The following is a 22,908-nucleotide window of genomic DNA, read 5'->3' as shown; positions in this document are numbered from 1 at the left end:
GCTTGCAGCTCAACAAACAACCAGAGACCACAATTTGTTCCAGTCGTTTATTTTGTACCATGGTATTTCAGAGCAGTGAATACAGATGGTTTGCTCTTCTAGGCTTCAATACACACAACTATTGTGCCTAGACATCAGTGGTTTATAGAAGCTCTATTTCATAAGTTGTACTTGATCACAGCACAAAAGTCCTTTACGGCTAGATCTAATACAGAGTTAGGGCTAGTGGGTTGGGAGCCTGATATTTGGGTGCCTGGACTCCTGCTGGGATATCCTGGGGATAGCGAGACAGGCAGCTCTGAAGGGTGGTGCAGGAACCTGTCTATGAGCTCTTCCTACAGGTCACAGGAAATTCTGCTGCATGGTCAAGAGCTTCTGGAAAGCCATCTCTCCTGGGGTCCAGACATAACGGGCTTGAGAGTGAGTCTGGAATGCTGTGTGGAAAATAAATGCCTACAACTGCTTGTTCAGTAAGCAGCACCTAAGTCAGTTCTTGGATCTAGCCCAGGGCTCTGTGACAGGCCTTTGGGTATCAGCAATTTTAACTAGACTTAGATTCAAAGCATATTGCTAAAGGTGTTCAATTAGACATAAATTTATAAATTTTGTATCAACAGTCAATCTTTCAAATGAATATTGCTTTTTTAAAAAAATATCCTATCCCTGTAGCAATCCCTGAAATAATACTCCTGTAACATCTTTATCATGCAAATAGCAGCGTGTAGGCAATTCAAATATAAAAGAAACAACTCTGTCCAGTGGAAAAGTGAGGCACTTAGGCAAAGTGACTTGTAGTCACTCATGATCTATGCAAGACTTAGGAACAATCACCAGACCTGATTCCCATTCTTGAGCTTGAACCACTGGACAGGCAAATGTTGTCTTGAACTACTGCATGGTGGCAGCAATACCTTTGTTGTATCAAGATGGGTTTGTTTCATGTTTAAACTCACTCTTCTGAGCTCATTTCCTGTACCTCTCACTCCAGAAGCCAGAATAACTTGGTTCCAATTCTCCATTTTTAGAGCAAGGATGGATTAGAGTAAGGTAAGCATCCTAAAAACATCAAGTTGACATTTCACAGGTGTGATGCAGAGGCAACATAGATTATGTTTTCCTACAGAAAATAAAGTTAACCAGGCCATCTGTTGGTACTGTGTAATGCTTTTTGGTGTGCTGAACGGTGTGTTCCAGGAGCAATCTGGCTTTTCTGAAAGTCTAAAGAAGGCTTGAAAAAACACACACGAGCTCTTCAAGTGAGTTCATGCTCCAGCACCTGCTGGAGCTGCATTGTGTTACTGAGGTGGTGGGGAAATTCCTTCTGCAGTCAACTTAACCTTTTCTCTCTCCCTTTCTTCTCTCTCAAACCCTGAACAACAGACGGATCTGCCCTTGGTGTACCGAGCGCAGCATTTCCGCATCTCCTGAAGCACAGCTTCACACTTGGACTCCAGATAGTTGTTCTCTGGAAAATAAGGAGGAGACACCAGATCTGCAGAGGAACAGGCTTTGTTCCCTGAGGGACCACACCTAGCCCAGCTCTGCAGCTGCTTACAAGCATTCCATCATTTTCTTGCTCCCAAAAACCTTTCTTTAGTTCTGGCTATCTAAAGCTGCGGCCAAAGCTCTTGGAGAGGAGCCCCACGGGAAGAGGCTGAGTCTGGTTTGAGTTAAGAACCACCTGCCCGTCTGCTCAGAAACACAGGGCACGCACAGCCACCTGCTCTGCCTTGGATGAGCTCTGCAACCACTACACAGCTGTACTCACACCTACCCTGACTTTTAAAAGATTAAAAGAAGCAAGAGCAGCATAATGTGAGACACAGAACACCCATGGAGAGCCCAGAAAGCAGCAGCAAACACCTTCTGGTTAATGAGCAAACCACACTGCTGTGATCACTGGGCTATGAATTCCCTGACTGGGTTGGTGAGTGAGCTGTAATACAAACACAGAGATCACCCCTGAGAAAAAGGCTGTGGTGATGTCTGCAAGCTGGCAGCCCAGGAGGCACGGCAGGCCCTTGGAGAGGAGAGCTGATCTCTCTCGCCATAACCTGCAGTTGATGAGTGCTCCAAGGCTCTCCTAACTGTCCCTCTGCCTTTGCAGCTTTATTTCTAGAACTGTAACTATGTACAGGCACACCGTTATCTGTCAAGGATGCATTCCTGAAAGTCACACACAGATAGGAAAACACAAAAGAGATTTACAGCAGGCATTCAGTCTCACAGAGGAAGCAGCAAGATCTTTTGGAACAATGACTTTTGAGAAGTCAGCATGTCCCAAAGGTCCAGCTCCCACCCTCCCATATCACACACTGGGTGTAGTGACTGTGCATTCCTCAGTTAAGGCTCTGTACTTTAATTTTTACAGAGGAAAATTGCTTTCCTCTCTGTCAACTCAGCTGCTTCATCTGTGCTATCGACAACTTCACAGCATCATACGTGAACAGCAGCACTCCAAAATGACACCTCGAGCAGCAGTGACAGTGAAGTGTACATGCAGCAAGAGCTTCTCTGCCAACACTTAACCATTCAGAGCAACACTGTACACAAACCTACACAGGCAGAACACTTCGAGTCACTTCCACAGATGTTATAAAATGTTACCAATGTTATAAAAAGAACATTGTCACACCATAAGCCTAAAGTGCAGTAGTACAGTGAGAGAAGGTAGTCCTTTGTGGGAGAATGCTCCAAACCATGAGGACAATAAAAGTCTCTAGACAAATGCTGTGGACATGAAGACCATCTCATACCTCCAGGACAGATCACCTAACCTGTTCCAGACAGACTCCTGTCTCACCTGCTCTTGAAACACCTCTGGAGCAGCTCTGCAGTCTTCTCATACAATCCACCTACTTCCTCACTAACCACAGTGTAAGAGAGCTTATTATAATGTCTAGCCCTCCCTGCACACAGCTGAGTCTCAAAAATACACCAGGGATCTCACTGCCAGCATGGAGAACACTACAAGCACATTACTGTTACTAATGCTCTGCTTTATACTAGTGATGTCTCATTATTTACAATTAAGCACAAAGCAATTCTATTAAAATCAAACATTATAATTTTGTTCATTTTGCAACCAGGAGATGCTAATGTGATCATTCCTTGTCAAGGTGAAAGATCAACAAGGTTAAGTTAAAAGAATTAAGTTCTATCAAAAATCAAGACACCAAAGACAAAATGACACGTGGTACCTTGCAAGCATTTCTGTATTTCACAGGCTTGTTTCTGGCAGGGATCCTTCCGGGACATGTTCAGGAACTAAAATGATAGGAAAATGTTACTGTAGGTCAAGGTTCTTTTCAAGGGGTTGGGGGAAAGACAATGTCCTATAGCCTCATCTTTCAGGAGCTCCCAGTTTCCCCCACTGTCATCATTCAGGAAACATCTACTGCTGCTTGCAGGTGCCTGCCAATATACACAAGAACTCTCTGTGTCTGGCTAAAAGATGATGATGGGGACAATGAACAGGGGAAGTTTTATGTCACTAGTTTAAAAGCCTTTTCCTTTCTCTAGTTAAAACATGTCATTTTCCACTTGGATGTACAAAGATTCCAGAAAAGATTCACATTAACGTGGCTGACTACATTTTAAGAGTTTTCTATCTCTATACCTTATACTGAGACACATTTTTATGTGAAATCCACCTCTGTGAGCTTTACACAATCAAGGATTTGGTGGCAAGTCACGGAACTGCAGCTGGAAAAGGCATTTAAAAACATAATCAACCAAACAACTCAGTTGTGTACATGCCATAAAGCCAACAAGAAGGGCTTTTTTCATTTTGTTTCAGAAGAAAGACTCTTGGAAATCATTTCCCTCTGTCCAAAAAAACCACTCAACCAGATTGGAGAACATCTCCATCTTGTTCAAATCCAACAGAAAAGGATTTCAGACACTCAAATTGATTTTTCTGCAGCTACGACACCTGTAACTGTGTCAGTGTAAGATCAAAAGCCAAGCAAAAGCTGATGGTACCAGTAGTTGAATGGGAGACCTCTAAGGAAAGCACCAGTGTCACCAAAAGTGGTGGTGAGACTGAACCCTCTGAGTCACAGTTCAGCCTCTGCTCAGAGCTGGGAGCTGCTGCCTTTCCAGTTTCTGACAAGTCACCAGCCCACAGCAGTTTCCAGTATCATTAGGGTATTATTTGCAGCATCCTGGCCAAATTCCACTTGGGGCAATTACATTCTGCCTACCTAGAACTCCCCCTGATGTTTCACTTGGCTGTTCCACTTCACTGCCTGTCCTAAACTCTTGTGTGATGTTGCTGTGTGTTGTTTAACTACTTCCACCTCAAAGGTGGCTGCATTTCAGTGGAGAGAGAACCTTTTATTGTACAAAACAGACAATAGCATCTTCCTAGAGCCACTGCTCCTGAAAGACAAAAATTCATATTAAAGAAAGACTGGAAGTAAACAGTGCACAGTACAAAGCAGGGGTAATGTCTGCACATACCAGATTAATCCCCAGGCACGAGTTTAAGCAGCAGTTCTTCAACACCACCAAGCTGTAAGTGACAAGGAAAAGTTCAATACGTCTACAGTTACTGTGGTTGAGCTAATGGACTTCAACAAAATAACAGTCCTTTGCCGTCCCTCAAGGATCTCAAATGACTTCACAAACAGGCATGACTATGGTCTATTGTTGCCACCATCCTTACCATGAGATGGTGCTCTATCTCCCAAACGCGAGAGTTACTATCCCTGTACTGCTCACCCTGGGACAGCTGCCACATGTGAGGCAGCCGGGATGGGGGGAGCTGGCTGGGTCGCAGCGCCTCACCCAGGGGAACCTGAACTCTTTGGATCCGAGCCCTCAGCATACCTTCCTCCTGGGGGAAAGTAACAAACAGAGCAGGCAGTTACTGGCAGAGGCACCTGAAACAGCAATGCTACAACCACGGGGAAGCTCAAAGCACACACTTGCCTCTTCTGCAGCCACGAGCCAGGTTTTGCGGTGCTCATCGCAGTAAACCCCCACGCGCCGCACCCAGAGCCGCACGGGAGGAGCGCCAGCCTCCCCTCCCTCTGCCATCCCTCGGGCGCTTCCGCAGCTCAGGTGGAAGGCATCGGCCCGCGGGGTGCACACGTGGTCTCTTTAGCTCTGAGCACATTCACGGAGAGCTCCCGGACCCGGCAGACAGGTGGTGTCTGACTCCTTGGATGAGATGCTACGTGTGGAAACGTCCCTAAAAGTCAGCTCGGGAGGCTGAGGTGGTGCCTAAGCCAGCGGAAACGTCAGGCCAAGTCGTACACTGGGACACGCGTGCTAGGTGGCATTGGTAAGGCATTCTGGGGCAAAAGGTGCTATTGGTACAAAGTTAAACCCTGTGAGTATTGGCTTTGCTCATTCCACTAACAGTCCTAGAAACAGTCTTTGTGTAAAACGGGGCGTAAAAGTGAGGTGGTCTAAATCCCAAAAGCAAAACTCGTAACCAGCAGTGAGGTGAGATTAACAGGAACGAAGATCACTCTGGAGACAAAGCATGGAACTCAGTGTGCAGGACTCTCATCTTTGGAGCTCGCAGAGCTGTTGGGGTGCGGGGTCCTTTGTCTCATCTCTCAGGGCTGGCAGCACTGTCCATTCACACCCAAACTCCTCCGGAGCAGCATTCAGGACTGCGTTGCTCGGCTTTTGGCTGGTCACAGAGAGCCACCAACACAGGCAGAGGAGCTTGGGGCATTGAGGTGGTTCCTGCTACTGTAACTTTTGTTTAACAGCACGTTTATCTGTGTGCCAGTTAGATCAAGATGAGCCATTAGCAAATGGAGGTCAGGGGAAATGATTCTCTTTGAACCCTAGAAGAGGTAATCAAAATGGTATAGACAGTCTTCATCCTTTATCTAGGTGTAAAGTAGAACAAAGTTAAGCTGTAACACATACAACATCCTCCTGCTATGAAGCAGATGCAATACTCCTTATCCCAGTGAAACACAGTGGTCTTCTGAAAACTTGCAAGGTTATAAGGCATATTTCAAACAGGAGCAAGAAAATCTGGGTACAAAATAAAGGAGGGAAAGTCAGGGACAGAAAAAAAATAAACTGTTATACATGGGGTGCGTATATAACAGAAAATAATCTTCCATGATGCCTTCCATATCTTACATCAGTGTTTTCTCTATCTTTTTGAGCTAAAGGAGCACTCAGCCTTTTTGAGAACAAAACACCAACCACGGATCAGCCTGAACAGCATCGTCACAAAGAAAACTTTGAGTGTTCTTTTATTACTTCTTTTTTTCACCCATTCTGTTTGTTTCCCTGCTTGATGTGTGGGGATGTGTATGTGCCCTACACAAAGCACCACTGTTCTGACAGGCATTCCAAGGAATGCCCCACCAGCTGGATCACTGGCATTTAGAGGAATGTAACAGCAGTCTGACAAGCCTCACAAGGCCTTCAGGAATTAGGGTTAAAGGGACATTTCTGTCATTCTTTTCCTTTCTGCTTTACCCTAAGCCACATTACAAATTTAAACCCCTGTGTTGAACTCTGCCCAACAGTGAAATGCAATTGCCACTGATCATTTTCAGTCAACTGAATGTAATCACCCCAGGTGGAATTCGGCCAGGATACTCTCCTATTCTGCAGTAAACTGCAAAAAATTCCATCATGAGCAGAAATGCCCAAGAACTTGCTTTTACTCCGTTCAAAGCTGGAATTTCTATAGGTCATCATCCCCAGAACCAGAAGGCTCAAGACTGGCACCAGTAATAGAAAAATATGTCTCAGTAAGTGAGCTGTGTTTCCTACTGTAAGTGCACTCTCCTGGAAGGTCTCCTATCCAAATACTGACCTGGTTCAGCCTGGCTGAACTACAGGTAGGACTAAAGCACAAAATGCACATTTGTGTTCATGGTGAGTGGAGATGGCAGCGATGACAGATCCAGGACAACAGAACAAGGTCTCGTGCAGAGGACACTGTGCAGAATGGGTAGAGGTTAATGTGTGTTTTCACCTTTGCCCCACTGATTTGCCCCAAGCTTCCCCAGAACTGCAAAGCTGAAAGGCTCAGTCTGGCCTCTGGAGGTGCCCAGGTAGTGCCACATGGAAAATCCTGAGGTCAGGCAAAACCGTCGATTGGGTTTGGGGTGGGACAGGAAAGGGTTCGAGTGGGACAGGTCTGTCTGCAGCACCCAAACACGCCAAAGAAACTGGAGATTCCACAAGCACACGCTCAGACAGTGCACCTGAAAACATACAGTGTCTATTTCTGCAGGTTTGATCAGAAATCAAAAACAAAGCCTGAAGGAAGACATGGGTGGAAGAAGAGAACTTACTTATATTTTAACCAAGTTTTAAACCTGGGTTCTTACACTGCTTGCTTCATGACCTATCAAAAACCCCACTGTAACCAACAAAACCCCCAACAGCTTAAATTTGCAGGATTGCAGCATCATTCTTTGCGACTTTAACATTCCCATCAACATAGCTGTAGAAGGCTGAGCTGTTCAAAGTGTTGTTTTGGGGAAATTCAAATACCAATCCCCACAGACAGGAATAATATTGGTAGATGTTCTGTCCATCAATCTTAAAAGTTTAACACTGTTCTGGGACCTGGATGGATTTCTCAGCCATAATATATGGATAAATATCAAAATGGCCAGGAGGAGGAATGCAGCTTGTAGTGACGACAATTTATTTGGTTTTAAGTTGGGTACATTAAAGTATTTTATGGAAACAGTGACACAAGTTGCTCCAGATGCTGCTTGGACCGGCCCAGAGCTGGAGGTCAGTGTACTGAACAAACTCCACCCTTTATCACCTTCTGTTCTAAAAAGCAACTGGGAGTTCAGCTGCCATTTAGGCACCAAGGAAAAGCACTGCTGAGGCTCAGCAGGGCTGTGCTGATACAGTTACTGCCCCTAGAGCAAGACTGGCCAGCCTGGTCTGCTGGGGCATGGCAGCTGCCTGCACACCTCAGGGCTACAAGGGTGCTGAGCCTTCCTGAAAAACTCAGCCCAGCTCAGGCAACAACACAGGGATCTGATGATCTGACGACTTAAGGGCATATGGAGACACTCTAAAGCTTCTTCTTGGGGGTTTGGACTCTACTCTGCCTGGAGCAAGCCCCTCTGACTCCACGCTCCGCTCTGCCCGACCTACTGAGGGGTAGCAGATGCTCACCGACCAGCCGGGCAGTCCAGCAGCGTGGGGAGAGCAGGCCGAGCTTTGGTGGGATCTAAAAAAACAGGAAGACAAAAAGATGGAGATAATTCGGGGGGAGCCACGCAGAGGGGCGGGGAGGGCGAGGGAAGGGATGCAAGAGCCGGGCCGAGGAGCGGGAGCAGGGAGCGGTGTGGCCAAGCCGGGCAAGGACCGGAGGGGAGGGGGTGTGGTACGGGCGTGGGCCCGGATCGGCCATGGCGGGGCGGGCGGGAGGAGGGCACAGCCACCGCGTGTTCCCCGGGCCGGGGCCGCGGGGCTGGGCGGGCGGCCCTGGGCGTGAGACGGCCGCAGGCGGGCGGGCCCCACGGGCCGGGCCCGCCATGACCTACCTGCACCCGCGCCGTGACCGCCGCGCCGCGTGCGCCGCGCAAAGCCGTCCCCCGCCCCCCGGACCCGCCGCCTCCCCGTGCCTGCGCGCGGGCCCCGGGGGCCGGGCCCTGGGCCGAGCCGAGTCAGATTAAGCCGGATCGGACCGAGCCGTCCCGTTCAGGCCCGGCCCTGCCACCCCTTGCCGGTCCGCCGCGGGCATCGGCCACCGCGCGGAACCCCGGCGGAACCCCGACGCTGCCGCTGCCGTGGGCGGCACGGCCCTTCCGCCGCGCCGCACCTCTCGCCTCACCGGAGGCTGCGCCGATTGGCTGGCAGGGCCAGCGAGCGCCGCTGCTATTGGTCTATCCGCCATGGGGGCGGGGCGAAGGAGAGGCTGCCGAGGAGGGCAAGATGGCGGTGCAGGCGGTGCACCTGGAGGCGGACGCGTTCTTGGTGTGCCTGAACCACGCACTGAGCACCGAGAAGGAGGAGGTCATGGGGCTCTGCATCGGAGAGGTACCGCCCGCGGAGGGGCGGCCCCGGGGAGGGGCGGGTGGCGGCGCTGCCTATGCGGGTTGTGGCTTGCGCGGAGCTGTGGCACGGCGGGGTGCGGGCTGTTACCGCCGGCATCGCGCACCTCGGCACCCATCTCTCCTGCGGCCCTGGCAGCCGCCAGCGCGTAGGTCAGCTCCTGGGAGAGTCGAAGCACGGAGTCAGGAAAGCTTTCCATCCCCGTACCCTGGCGTGTTCCGGGTCGCACCTGTGCATTGTGATGCGCAGAGCAGCCCAGCCCTGCCGGTTGTTGTTTCTCTAGTAGAGGAATCACTGATTTCCCCTTTGTGTCATTAGGTTGACACCAGCCGGATCGTCCACATCCATTCTGTGATAATCCTGCGCCGCTCTGACAAGAGGAAAGACCGTGTGGAGATCTCGCCAGAGCAGCTTTCAGCTGCTTCCACTGAAGCAGAGATATCCTTCAGCAGAGAGCAGGCTCGGCAGTGAAGTGCTTTACCTCAGAGCTCTTTTCATGGGCTGTGTTTTAGGCCTGTAGTTGGCTTGAAGCCATCAGCTGCTCCCTCCTGCAGCTGCTCAGCTGGGAGGGCTGTGCTGGCTATTGCCTTTCCGTGGAATCTTTGTTGGTTCCAGCACTTACAGAGGAATTGTGTTATACATTTTTTATCATTGTTTTGTATTTGGTCACAGGTAGAACTGCAGTGTGTTTGTGGAGGGGGGTGGCAGTAGAGGGGCTGACTGGAAAGTAAAAGGTCAGCAAGGCTCCAGGTGCTGCACTGGGGAGCCTCTTCTCTACACACGCTCTGGGATGCTGGTTTGGACAGCTGCCAAAACGTTGTTTGTTGCCACATGCAAACAAAATCCAGTTTGCTTGTGCAGCAGTGACTCCTGATGGTGCTGGGGAAAAAGCTCCCATCAGCTCCCTGCACTGTTTATTATCACTCCTCCAAAGGGATCTGGGATTCTGTTGACTTATAGGAAACCCTTTTAAAACTCTGCTGTTTTCCCTTGTACATACAACTCTTCCCTTTGTTTGTTGGTTCTAAAAGCTCCTTGACCCCCACACAGGTTGGCTGAGATGACAGGCCGTCCCATGAGGGTGGTGGGCTGGTATCACTCCCACCCTCACATCACTGTGTGGCCATCACACGTCGGTAAGAGCAGCCCTGGGCTGGGCTCTGGGGGAAACTCCCAGTTGCTGATCCTGGGACTCAGTCACTGGAGCTCCAGAGCTGCACATTCCAATGTTCTGAGTCTGAAACATTCCCTGATAGGACCAGATTGTCTGGGTGGGCTTCAGGGGCCCCTGCCAGTGTTGCCCCATTCCTGTGTGTGCTCTCCAAGGACTCAGATGTGACCCAGGAGTCACAGAGCAGCTACTGCTGGTACTGCTCTTCTTCCAGATAGAAAAAACAGACCTTGAGTGTGGGGAATAGCAAAAAAAGCTGTGTGGCTCCTAGGCCTGCCATGATGATTTCCGACATCTGTGAGTGTTAATGCAGAGCTGAAAACTTTCAGAAAATAAGTACATGAGTACCTTGTATGTTGGACTTTATGGTGACCTGTGGCATCAGGCTCGCTGTGAGATAATTTCTTGGTTTTGTGAGCACATCTTCTATTTTTAAGACTTGCTATTTAATTACATTATAAATTGGATCAAGTTCTTTATTTAAACTCAGATCATCCAGAGTGAGGATGTAAAGTTTATAACATTAGTTACCAAATTCCAGATTACCCTTCAGAAGGTGGCAGAGCATTTCCCAGTCTTGCAGGTGTGCAGGGCAGCTCTCACTCTCATTTCTGTCCCTGCAGATGTCCGCACACAGGCCATGTATCAGATGATGGACCAAGGGTTTGTAGGGCTGATTTTTTCCTGCTTCATTGAGGACAAGAACACCAAGGTAGGCAACTTAAAAATGGCAACAAACCCTCCAGGGGCTCATGAGGAACATCAGGGCAGAGCTGAAGCCCTTGGTGCAGCCTGCAGGGAGGGCAGAGCTAGGCTGGGAGCACATGGAAAGCACAGTGGGAATGGTTTGGATTGTGATGCCAAGGGGAGGAGAGCAAGTGATGGTTGCTCTGTGCTGCCCCACAGCCTGGCTGCCCGGGGGGGTTGCAGCAGCTGCAGTGTGCTCTGAAATGGGCCAGGGCTCTTCCCCCAGGTGTCCAGTCCAGCACACACAGCTCTGCCCCTCTTCCTGCTTCTCCAGGAGGTGTGGCTGTTACGTGAGATAAGCTGACGCTCAGGTCTAGGCTGTCCAGGCAGCTGCTGCTTAAGAGTTTTTTATCATTAAAGAGTTTGTCAATGTGTGCTTTAAGCACCTCCAGCAAGCAAATCACAGCAAAACATCTGGAATTCTATTGAAAGCTTCCTAAAGGAATGTGCGGTTTTAGATGTCTTTTGCCTTTGGTATTTGACTTTCTGCTCTCTCTCTTAGACAGGCAGAATTCTCTATACCTGTTTCCAGTCTATTCAGGCCCAGAAAAGCTCAGAGTGAGTACAGCAGAAGAATATTACGTCCATTGTATTTTGTCTTGTCTCTCCTTTCTCTGGGCTGTCTCTAGTAAGAGGAGCAAACGCACAGAGATGCCTGCCTAGGGTCTCCTGACTTCTGCTCATGCAGGCTCCTGGAAGAGAATTTAAAGATTAGGAGTGATTCATTTAGCCTGGATAATTTATTCTTTTAAGATTTGCTAAGGTCAGGGTGGGGATTTGTGCTGCAATTTGTTGTGTAGCAGCACCACCATTTTGCTTCCAGCTCTAGAGATCAAGCCCTCAGGTTTGCACCTTACAATTAAAAGTCAAGACAATTACGTGGATATAAAATGCTTCCCTTTGCCTGTCAGCTCAGGCATGTGTTCCCAAAAGTGGATGTGCAGCACTGCCAGGCCTTGGACAGACTGTTGTAAGGTTGTAGAAGTCATTTTTTTGTTCACTGCTTTTAATTATATCTCATACCCTTCTAGATATGAAAGGATTGAAATTCCCATTCATGTTGTTCCCCATGAAACCATTGGGAAAGTATGTCTGGAATCAGCTGTGGAGCTGCCCAAGATCCTTTGCCAAGAAGAGCAGGATGCCTACAGGAGAATTCACAGGTAACAGCCCTGGGGCTGTGCCCCTCTCCAAGGCTGTCTTTGCTGACATGTTCTACTGTTGCTGTACTTAAGACTACCAAAGCCTTAGCAAAGCTGTAGAAATTAAGGATTACCACCTCCTGTGCCTCTATAGAACTTACTGAAGTCTGTTGAACTGAGCCTGGGGTTAGCAGCAGAATGTTGGGGTTTTGTGATCACGGGTTGTTATCCTTGTTAATGTGCAGGTCTTCAGCAGGTGAAGAGGTTTAGGTGTACCTGTGGTCTGGTCCGTGATTCACGGGCAGGTGGATTTACAGCCTGGGTTTAATACACAATTCTCTGCTGTCTTGTCTCTAACCTGCTTTCTTTTCCTTCCCTTATTCCCTTAGCCTCACCCATCTTGACTCTGTAACCAAGATCCATAATGGTTCAGGTAAGGATTCTTTTCTTGCATGTTACAATCCAGGGTCCTGCTCCCAAGATCAAAATGGTGGAATCTTGTTACATAGGAATTGAATTATAACTAGAAACTCAAAATAAAAACTTCAAAGGCAGTAAAACACCCTAATCTTGGAGATCATGAATGTTATCTCCTTCAGGCTTTGTAGAATTGGTTGAAATTACAAAAGACTGGGATTGTTTGGGGTTTTGGGGCTTGGTTTGTTTAGGTTATTTTTTCTGTTGGAACAGGAAAGGGGAGTTGGGATTTGTTGAGTGTTAGTGTCTGGCTGACCCGTATGCACACTTCTATCTCCTGGTACTTCATAGGTGTGACATGATCTTTCCTTTTGCTACTGTGATGGGGTGAATCCTAATCCCACTTTCCAAACTGTTCCAAGTTTATTACCCCATTGTCCATTCTTAGACATTTAGGAAATCAGGCATTCTGTGATGCTTCGAAATTTAGAAATTAATTAGCATCAGTGATTAGCAAATTGTCATCTCTGCCTGCATCACACTGCAATGGTGTTTCCCTGTACAAGCTGCTGGTTCTAACCTTCTTATGCAGATGTGTTGTTGCCATGGCCAGGATGCTGGAAGGTTTCTTTGGCTGTCTGTCAGCTTTAGGGGTGTTGTAACACACTGAATATTTTGTGTGTTGCCCTGGCATGATAGTGTAGTGTTGCTTTTTGCAGTGTTCACCAAGAACCTCTGCAGCCAAATGTCTGCCATCAGTGGGCCCCTGCTGCAGTGGCTCGAGGACAGACTGGAGCAGAACAAACAGCGTGTGCAGGAGCTGCAGCAGGAGAAGGAGCAGCTGCTAGAGGAACTTGCTGCTTTAGAGTGAGGAGGAAATGCAGACCCTTCAGGAAAGTGACATGAAAGAAATCTTCAAGAACTACTGCAGGCTGAAGGGTGGCCCGATGTTGCCTCAATGAAGGTACTGGCTGTGCCTCTTCTCTTGCAGCCAAGAGCACAGCTCCAGGATCAGGACTTTACCTGCTCCAGCTTGGTGCAATGCAGTGCTTGTAGCTGCAGTTGCTGCACTTCTGGCTCAGTGGTGGGGCTGGGCAGCACCTGAAGACTCCTGTTCTGGAGAGCACCCACCTAGGGAACCTGTTGTTTCTCCCTCTGTATTTTGACAGAAGTCCTACTGCTTTAGATATATTCCAGGAGCCTGGAACACGAGGGTTAGAGGGGAAAAGCATGGCCCTGCTGTCATACCTGATGCTGCCAACTTCTGCCTTCTCTTAGTAGCTATATTTGACCATGATCTTTTAGCTGGTAATGTTCTGGATCACTGGTCATTCACCCAGGCAGGTAAGAGGTGGGAGGGAAGCCTGGGACCAGACCTGGAAGATCTTTGACATAGGATCTGTGTTCACCATATGTCAAACCAAATAAAGAATTCCAAAGCTAGAGCTGTTGGGAATAGAAATGAAATGAATGCTACAAGGTGCCAGTGCCTGCATTTTTTGGTCAGTCTGTATTCTCTTACGCCATGCAGTGCTGGTGTGTGCCCAGCACTGAGGTTCTCTAGAAAATGACCTGTTTCTGCTGGCTCAGTGAGAGGACTGGTTCCTTCCCAGAGGGAAGAATGTTAACATGCTGGGCAGAGAACTCGTATATAATACAAGTCTGACATTATTCCATGCTGAACTTAACTGCAGAAATTTATTAAGACTGGAACAAAATAGCTGTTGTTGCATTAATTCCTTTAAATGTTCCTGCTGTTGCATTTCACAGCAGCCCCTAGCATGTACATGCTCATCTGTGTTCCTTGAATCTGCCTCCTGTGAGCAAAGAATGGAACAATTACAGTGACAGAGCTGAGGAAGAGGCACTTCCTGCCAGTGCCAGCCAGTATTGATTAGCAGCTGTAAAGTGCTGTCATAGGTGGAAGCCCATAGCCCCATTACTTTGTCAGACTTGACTTTTTAATCTTTGTACATTTCTGCTGACAAATCCCCTAAGAGTAGAACTTCCTTGAAGTAGATTGCTCACTACTCTTTTCTTTTTCCTTAGAAGTGCTGTGAACAGTAATTAATCAGTTTTTGAACAGTCAGTGGTTTTGTGCTATTGTTTTTGCTATTGGTTTCTAGTTCCAATGCTCCTTCCTTTCATCGTTGCCGGGGAAGGGAGGGTGGTGCCTCAGTGCCCCCAGGCTTGATGAGGGCTCCTGGGAGCTGACCCAGCAACCCTGGGTCTCCTGGAATGGGCATCCTTGGACTGTAGTCCCAGTGACCAAAGGATGTTAATGACTGTGCCAATCCACAGCCAGGAGAATTGGGCTGGTACTAGGGTTCTGTATTCCTACACAGCCATGATTAAACTGAAACAAAGCAGCCTGGTTCATTGCAAGAGTTCATATCAAATTGGCATTTATTGATTATCAAAATTATTAAGTCCCTGAGCAATTTGCTTTCAGAAGACACAAGTACTATAACACATATTCAGTTGCATTTTACATGGAAGACTTAAGCCATGACAAGACCCCTCCTCATTCTAAGGGGGGAAAGTGAATCTGCTTTCCCCAGCCTGACCATCTGCATCTATTTTGGTTTCTACAAAATCTCAATGATAGAGGTTCAAATTCAATCAAAGAGCTTCAATCTTACTGAGGGCTAAAGGGCTTTGAAGAAACTCACATATTCTGTTAATGGATTTAAGGCACCATCTACCTACCACTTAGTTTTAACAAAAACAGCCAAGGATCTCTCGGGATCTTCATGGGAAAATACCTGAGCCCATGTTGAAACCCAATTCATGTATGCCCCTTTTCCTGCTTTGGAGTCATTCGGAGTCAGGGGACTTGGGCTAGTGGGCCTGGACATTCTTGCCTCTGGCAATCCCAGCCAGATGCACAGGCAGCAGTTCTTCAGCTCACACACAGAGTCTACAGCATATCAGCTGCCCAGATGAAACAGTAAATCCCTTACTGGAGTCACTAAAGACATGCTATGTGTAAGAGCTGCTCAGAACTTTTACTACTCTATAAAATATAAGTGGCACAAAGAAAGGAGGTATATTGAAATATTAAAAGCAATCTTCCAGCTTGGTTTTCAAAGCAAAATCCGCACTAAGTTTCCTCATGACTTCTGCATGACTCAGCTCGTGCTGCTCTCTCTTAGCAAGTCCATAGTTTTCCTTCACATACTTAGCAAAGGGTGTGAGCTGTGTCCTGGCAGGGGTGCCCGCCTTGCCCTGGGGCTGCCTGAGGACCAGCTGCCCCCCGCAGAAGGCACACACGAACCGCGCAGTGTCCAGGGACCGCGAGTGCCGCCCGATCCTGGAAGGCAAAAACAAAGACTTGGATTCCACAGGACTCATAGGAAAGGGCCCCTTTCTCTACTGCTCAGGTCAGATTTCTCAGGTAGTATTTTAGAACAGGGAACAGTACATCACAAAGTGGTACAATCAAATCTGTGTTACACTTCCCTACCCTGAACTTTTTCCACTGCTTTTTCAGCTTGGTTCCTTCTTCTGTGTCTTCTATTCTCAGCCTACCAGTATGAAGTGCTACATTTCCAAATACCTCCACAAGACATGTATCAACTGCCTCTTGGAGTTTCTCCTCAAAGACATCACAAAAAATCAGAATGCTCTGTTGCATCTAAGCAAGTACTGCATTGCATAGTCCTAATAAACACTTCAGGATATGTTAAGTGTTTCCTTCCAGTACTTCTATGAGTCACAAATACAATCCTGAGGTTAAAAAAAGCCATAAGTTGTGTAATTATTATAGGTTGCATCCAAGTGCCAATCCTAATGAGAGTGGTGCTCACATCTGCGAGGCTGCAGTTGTAATTTAAAGTCATCAGGACTTTAACCTGGAAGCTTTCTTTGTTAGTTTTATCTAGTATCTAATCCCTGTCAAATATTCTGTGCCCAGTTTGTATGGGGATTTGTTCCTTCAAAGCTTAGGTACGTATCTCTTACTGCCTCCCAAAGACCTTCCCTCATCACCACTGGTCCTCAGATATTTCTGCCTGTCCTGACCTCTGAACTAGAACTGAAACTACCTGGAAACCAACGTGGAATCACATAGAGGTTCCATGGGCTCTGGAAAACATCAGAGTATCCAAACTGCTTTACAATTTCAGAGAACCGTGATTTCTAGACACGGGAAACCGACAAGTTGGCAAGTTAATACACAGTCTCATGCAAGATGAAAACATTACTCACGTAGCTTTGCACCGAACACACTCATAGGTGAATTTGTAATTAATTTCGTAGCTGTGGCAGCGTGTCACCACTGGCAGTTCTGGATGAATTACAGCTGATTTGTTGGCATAGAACCTCCAGAACCGCCCGTGTCCGTCCCGAACCCCGTTGATGAGCCAGGTGGCTGCGTGGCAAACCTCGTGGATCAGCGTGTCCCGAAGGCGATCTGGAGGTAAAAGCAAACAAAGACAAATATCAGTCAGGCATGGGGAAGAACAAGCTCACCTTTGGTCACTGCTTTAGGCCTTTGACACTCATCCTATATTAAGATACGAGTATTATTTTGAAGGTTAAAACTACCAATGTCTTGATAAGATGTTCCAAAACTAAGTTTTACTTGGTGCATTTCCAGTTTTGTCATCAGCTCCAATTCTGCATCCTAGCTACTCCCCCACACACTTCATCTGTTTTAGTTTTTCTGGTTGGTTGGTTGGTTGGTAAAGCTGCCCCATCCCTGGAAGTGTTTAAGGCCAGGATGGGCAGGCCTTGGAGAAGCCTGTTCTAGTGGAAGGTGGAGTGGCACCTCCATGGCAGGGAGTTGGTACAAGATAGTTTTTAAGATCCCTTTCAATCCAAACCATTTTATGATTCATATTCCCATACTGGGAGGGGATGAGGGAGAAATAACAGTCACAGTACCACATAATGGAATTTAATTTGGCACTGACCTGTCTTTATTCCAGCTTTAATACTACCAACAAGATGTCTTGCTGTGATGGAAGAAGTCAGATTTTAGACTGCCATTATACCACAGAATTAGAGTAACACCATGCCTGTAGGTCTTCAAATCAAGAAATACAAACAATACTGTAGTTAGTGTGACTACATCTCTATTCTCACATTTTATGTATTTGCCCAGCCTCTTAGAAGGGCTGTGGAATGTGGATAAATCCATTCATGTGTTTATTTATTTATACAAGACAATATAAAATTTCAAAGCTGGCTTCAGTTCCACATCTCTTAAGCATCAGATTTATGTCTTTATCTCTAAAACTTGCTTCCTCAAAGAAGAATCAACACATCCTCAAAGAAGGATCAACAAACCCTTTCTTTGACCTACCTGCAGAGTCACAGACTTTCTCAGAGAGTTCAATGCGAGCGTAACGCTTCCCTTCAGGGCCTTCCCTCTGCCCCGTTACACAATACCCCGCTGTTTTTCTCATTTTCTTATTCCATATTATTACCATGTTCTCTGGTAACTGAAAAACAAAACAGTGCATGTTATCTCCCCTCTCCTACCTCTCCTCTTACCTTCTGGCCCTCTGGCTTCCCCTTGTATTTACTGCAGAGCCACTGCAGGATGTCTCCGTTGGTGCCCTTATCACTTAAGATGCCAACTCCCCTCCTGGGCTTTATTCCCACCATCAGTAACCAACAATGGGAGTTTCACAATGCAGCGTGAGACAAAAGTCCTTAGTTCCTCTATTCTACCTCCAAGTACCTCAAGGTACAGGGCTGAAGCAGTGGGCAGTAAGATATTCTGCTTCAGTAATAGTGAGTCTGTTCAGCTCAGTTTTATGTGAAATCATGGCCTCAGCCTGTCAGCTCAACAGTGTTTTCTCTTCTCCATAAAAAACACTTTCCTTCCTGGGAAAAAAACTGACTGGAATTACTGAGGGCAGCACCCTTCCTTTCCAGGATATTTCTCACCAGAGGAAGGCCCCCAATATCCCAGATGATGATCCTAGGTCAAGACAGCAGTTCTCTGAAATGGAACCTTAAATTTAAAACACAAATTGTAGCTTTATGTTCACCCTAAACTGTTATTTGAAGGATCACCTTTTTATCCAGAAAGGCAGACATGAACATCCAATAGGAAGGAACAAAGATTACATTGCAGCATTTCCATTACAGCTGGGAAAGCAAAGCCAAGCTGAAAACTGCTGCATCACGGTGGTGACCAACCTCTTTGGAAGAAATTGCTTGGACTAATTCAAACATAATCCATTGCTATAAAGCTTAACTTCTACAATCTGAAGAGGATAAAGAGCAATCACATCAAAAAGTGAGGAGCAACATATTAACCAGCATTTTAGAATGGTAGTTCTTGTTTTGAAACCAACCTTTTGCTCAAAGATGGTACTATTAAACAGCCTGTAGAGCTTCTGGGCCAGTTCCTCTTTATTTTTCTTGAAATACTTCACATAGTGGGAAGCTGGATTTGAAAGATCTTGCAAGAAACAATCAGGCACTGAGCATACCCTGACCCTGCAAGAAAAGCCATTAAGCAGTTTGCTGAAGTAGAGATAAGGAAAAATACAGGGAAAAATAATGGCCACTTGAAAGCCAATAAAGACTTCAGGGATGCTTCAAGTGGCATAAGCCTCTCCTGACTCTTTCCACCAGCTTCCCCTCATGAGGCCTATGACTGTCCTCTTACCCCTCTGAGGGCATGAAGGGGCAGAGCTGTTGCAACAGTCCTGCAGTTACTTCATTAATTCACAAAATTTGATTATGGGGACTCCTAAGTATGAAGAGAGACTCAGACTTTGTGACAAAGCGAGCCACAACTATACCAAAATTCTATCAATATATGAACAGCCCTAACATGATCATCACAATAAAGGTGCATTTTCAGGTGTCTGTAAAACAGACAAAGATAGTCCAGGAATGCTCAGGAATTATTTCGGGGAAAGCAGATACTCCACCAGGATTACTAACTCCAATGCTGCAGCATTCTGACAAAGTCTCACCTTTCAAGATATCATTTAAAGGCTTGGTATTGTATACACCATTATAAAATCATTAAAGGGAAGAGCACATGGCTAGAAGGCATAATAAGGGCAGCTATTAGAAATGAAAAATGTATTCTTTTGAAAAGCCTAAGCTGCATCCACATATAGAAAAAGAAACATGAATTCTCCAAGTTATAAGGATACAGATTTTTTAAAAATCAATACATTCCTGTTTAAAAGGCATGAATTACTAATAGAATCAGTTTTGATATATTTTCAGAGGTAAGCAGCTGGATATATACAATCTGTAGAGCCAGCACATGCTATACAAGACAAGGAATAGCAAGAGAGATAACATTTACAAAGAAGATTTGATATTTGTCAGATTTGTCATCAATTCCCCTTGGAAGAGATCAGTTTATATTCTCCCTGTCATACTGGAGACTGAAAACTCTGGTTTCCAGCTATTCAACCATTAACAAATGCTGAATTAGAGGAAATTTCTGGGTAGCAGAGGAATCACATCATTCTATGCTAAATGCTTAGCATCTCTTTGTCCATCTGTAATTGTTCTAAAACACAGGAACAATGGAAAAACACTCACTTTTTCTCTATCTTTGCTGACTGTGAGCAACTGACTGATTCATTCCCAGGAATTCTCGCAGGAGTCCTTATCATGGAAGGTGTTTCTTGAAGTGAAATGGATTTTAGCTTTGGTGTCTTGCTTCCCTCCCCTTTCACGGGCTGTGCATCTTTGCAGAGTGGCTTGATGTTTTCTAGTTCAACAGGAAGAGTCATAGGATTACACAGCACACATCATAAAAAGAAATCACAGAATCACTAGAAACCAGCAGAAGGATCCACTAGATTTGCTTTCAGAATAATTTTAAAAATGGAAAGTGCCTACAATGATAAAAACAAGCAATAGTGAAAAACTTACATCTTGATAGTACAAGATTACTTTTCTGAATGCTCAAAGGAGTAGTTTTTGATTGCACCAAAATCCTTTGCAAGGTGCTGGGCTGCAACCTCAGAGGTTGATGGCACACAAATGGAAAGAACCAGGCAATTACCACTGCAAGTCAGCTCAGAACTGCTCACCTGTCGTGCTCGGCTGAAAGACAGTTTTACGTGTGCTTAAGACTGGTTTTCGGGGTACACTTCGCTTCTTTATCCGTTCCATTAAAGATCCAAAACTGTCATCTGAGCTATCTGATTCCACCCCTGTACCATGTCCTAGTGCCACAGCTGGCAATTTATTTTCAGTATTTTCACAGCTTCTTTCTTTCCTTCTAACAAGTAAATCTTGACTGCCTCTGAAAATAGACTCTTTCCGATTTTGTGGAGGTGAAAGATTTATGCACTTCTGACTCCCTTTTAAGTCTTTCACTCCCTCTTTTTGGTCGTTATTGCATGGACTTTCTACAAAGACAGAATCTTCAGTGTCACTTGAAGTATCGGGATACTGCAATTCTTGGCAGCAAGTGTTTCTCTTCCCTGGAGTCATCAGCTTTTTTGGGGTCAGAAGATCTTTCTGTGCTGCAATTCAAAAGAAAGAACTTAAGGTTTTGGGAGTTGCATTTAGGAGATCTGTGTTTCTCTTAACAAAGAAGAAATCCCTTGAAAGACAGGTAAGCACAAAGAACAGTAACTTGTATTTTCATTTTTTTATTATGGATGACTGCTTACCACTCTTGGTTGTGCTCTTTTTCACTTTCAAGTCCAAGAAGAAATCATCCGAGTCATCAATGAAGTCTTTCAAACTGTAAAAAAAAAAAAAGGCAAATTGTGTGGATTAAATTAAATTGTGTGGAAAATTAAAATATGAACACAAAAAATTCATTAATGACAGCACCCACCTTGTATCTGTCTTTTTAGAAACATATTTTGGAGTTTTCTGTCTAGCTAAAACTGAAACAAAAGAAGATTAATTAAGAACAAGGCTCTGTATCTCTTGTTATGCATTTTTAAAAGTCTGCAACTAGTAAAAATTTGCTCTAAAGTATTTTCAAAAAACAAACACATATAATTCCAATTCTCAATTCCTCAAAACTGGCAGCACCTTTCTAATCTCTGGAGACTAAGAAGGAAGCAAGTGAGTGACAGGGAGCAGACAAAATGAGGCAATAAGAAAAATATAATGCAAGGCAAAAAGAGTCAAATTTGAGGCAATTCAAGAACACTCCCTGTGACACAGACACCAAGACTGCACTGCAAGGAGAGAATTACTTTGCAGCACAAGCAATGAAAGAAAGTAACATGTAAAAACACTTCACTATAATTAGACAGAAATGTGTCCTTTTCATACTCCTTCATAACACAAACCAACGTGTCATTACTTACACCTTTCAAATTCATCATCACTGCTGGAAGAGAAGTACAGGGCACTGCTGCAAAAATGAAATGCAGAACTTTAGGTCACAGCAGGATCTGCATCTCCACTGGTCTGAAAGACCCGTGAACACTGAGAACCAAATACACAGTGGGAAAAACAATGAAAGCCCCAAATAGGCCGAATTATTTTAATTCCTTATAGAAAGCTTTTTTCTTGTCTTACACATGGTCTATGATTTGTCAGAGAAGTGTGTTACAGTAAGCCTGAAACCTCAACCCATGCACCGATGACTAAGAAGCTGCTTTTGCATAAAATGTGCTTTAATAGAGCTTCCATGAATATTTAGCAAAACGCAGCAGCTGTCATGAAGCTATTTCAAGAGGCAGAATGGAGGCATTACCACCTGGACTGCTATGCCCATGCAAATGTAGAGGTAGCCCACAACACCCTTACCAAGTTATTAATTTCGTTTTATAAGAACATGAACTAATCATTACCAACTTCAAAAATATACAGCTACTTAAAAAAACCAGGAATACAGCTTTTTTTTTAAATGCACGTTATATAAACTTTAAAGACTGCAGTTCTGTAAAACCTACCTGCTAATACCTACCAATCACCATAAAACAAACAAGGGCGTAATCTAGAATTATAAATCAATACATACAGTATGTACTACATGCAACATAATATGTCGTATTTATATATACACACATGCATTATGTGTATATATACATGTATGTGTATGTATATATACCTCTAGATTAAGTAGCTATAGATTTAAAAGCTCTCTTAATTAATAATTTAATAAAACCACGTCAGGACACGCGGGCTCGGGCGCTGTTTCCCTCTCCCGGCGCCCCACCTGCCGCCCCGCCAGCCCTGGCTCCCAGCGGCGTCTCTCCCGGGGCTCCGCCCCACCGAGGCCGGTTCCCCGCTCGCTGCCCGCCGCGTCCCGGCCCCTCTGCCCGCCCGGTCCCGCCATTCCCGGTGGCGGGGCCCCGGGGCCGGGTCGGGGCCTGCGCCGAGCGAGGGGCCTGCCCGCGCCGCCGCTCCCGCCATGGCGCTCGAACGGCCCGCGCGCTTCCGGGGCGCCGCGCATGCGCAAATGGGCGGCACTGGCAGAGCGGAAATCCCGTTTACTCCAACCCAACACAC

General features: G+C 46.0%; 4 protein-coding genes across 10 annotated transcripts; 1 reads left to right on the top strand and 3 right to left on the bottom strand.

The window, feature by feature from the left end:
* Positions 1 to 33: 33 nt before the first annotated feature.
* Positions 34 to 8,182, bottom strand: CMC4 (C-X9-C motif containing 4). Of its 4 annotated transcripts, none has more exons than XM_088173314.1 (3): positions 8,134 to 8,182; positions 3,201 to 3,267; positions 34 to 1,465 (listed from the first exon to the last, which is right to left on the bottom strand). In XM_088173314.1, the coding sequence occupies exons 2-3, from the start codon at positions 3,256 to 3,258 to the stop codon at positions 1,296 to 1,298; spliced, it is 228 nt and encodes a 75-aa protein (XP_088029440.1). In that variant the 5' UTR covers positions 3,259 to 3,267; positions 8,134 to 8,182; the 3' UTR covers positions 34 to 1,295. The 4 variants fall into 4 exon arrangements, with proteins under 4 accessions (XP_088029440.1, XP_088029439.1, XP_014732669.1 ...); XM_088173313.1 differs by lacking the exon at positions 8,134 to 8,182 and adding an exon at positions 6,965 to 7,032; XM_014877183.2 differs by lacking the exon at positions 8,134 to 8,182 and adding an exon at positions 4,465 to 4,510.
* On the bottom strand, positions 34 to 8,565 carry MTCP1 (mature T cell proliferation 1). 4 transcript variants are annotated; one of them, XM_088173309.1, is made up of 8 exons: positions 8,505 to 8,565; positions 8,134 to 8,188; positions 4,936 to 6,003; positions 4,670 to 4,840; positions 4,465 to 4,516; positions 4,206 to 4,383; positions 3,201 to 3,267; positions 34 to 1,465 (listed from the first exon to the last, which is right to left on the bottom strand). In XM_088173309.1, the coding sequence occupies exons 3-5, from the start codon at positions 5,041 to 5,043 to the stop codon at positions 4,469 to 4,471; spliced, it is 327 nt and encodes a 108-aa protein (XP_088029435.1). In that variant the 5' UTR covers positions 5,044 to 6,003; positions 8,134 to 8,188; positions 8,505 to 8,565; the 3' UTR covers positions 34 to 1,465; positions 3,201 to 3,267; positions 4,206 to 4,383; positions 4,465 to 4,468. The 4 variants fall into 4 exon arrangements, with proteins under 4 accessions (XP_088029435.1, XP_088029437.1, XP_088029436.1 ...); XM_088173311.1 differs by lacking the exon at positions 4,206 to 4,383; XM_088173310.1 differs by lacking the exon at positions 8,505 to 8,565 and having other exon boundaries at positions 8,134 to 8,245.
* A 279-nt stretch (positions 8,566 to 8,844) lies between these two features.
* BRCC3 (BRCA1/BRCA2-containing complex subunit 3) lies at positions 8,845 to 13,935 on the top strand. The gene is made up of 8 exons (XM_088173305.1): positions 8,845 to 9,000; positions 9,334 to 9,454; positions 10,065 to 10,151; positions 10,810 to 10,898; positions 11,436 to 11,491; positions 11,965 to 12,096; positions 12,465 to 12,508; positions 13,212 to 13,935. The coding sequence occupies exons 1-8, from the start codon at positions 8,896 to 8,898 to the stop codon at positions 13,361 to 13,363; spliced, it is 786 nt and encodes a 261-aa protein (XP_088029431.1). The 5' UTR covers positions 8,845 to 8,895; the 3' UTR covers positions 13,364 to 13,935.
* A 945-nt stretch (positions 13,936 to 14,880) lies between these two features.
* Positions 14,881 to 22,827, bottom strand: GCNA (germ cell nuclear acidic peptidase). Its single transcript, XM_088173304.1, has 10 exons — positions 22,616 to 22,827; positions 21,759 to 21,805; positions 21,275 to 21,326; positions 21,105 to 21,178; positions 20,517 to 20,954; positions 20,020 to 20,191; positions 18,804 to 18,948; positions 17,801 to 17,939; positions 16,702 to 16,906; positions 14,881 to 15,805 (listed from the first exon to the last, which is right to left on the bottom strand). The coding sequence occupies exons 1-10, from the start codon at positions 22,810 to 22,812 to the stop codon at positions 15,553 to 15,555; spliced, it is 1,722 nt and encodes a 573-aa protein (XP_088029430.1). The 5' UTR covers positions 22,813 to 22,827; the 3' UTR covers positions 14,881 to 15,552.
* Positions 22,828 to 22,908: the final 81 nt, after the last annotated feature.

Source organism: Sturnus vulgaris, chromosome 14, assembly GCF_052056855.1.
Source record: "Sturnus vulgaris isolate bStuVul1 chromosome 14, bStuVul1.hap1, whole genome shotgun sequence".
Lineage (NCBI taxonomy): Eukaryota > Metazoa > Chordata > Aves > Passeriformes > Sturnidae > Sturnus > Sturnus vulgaris.
This window is presented reverse-complemented; position numbering and strand designations above follow the sequence as displayed.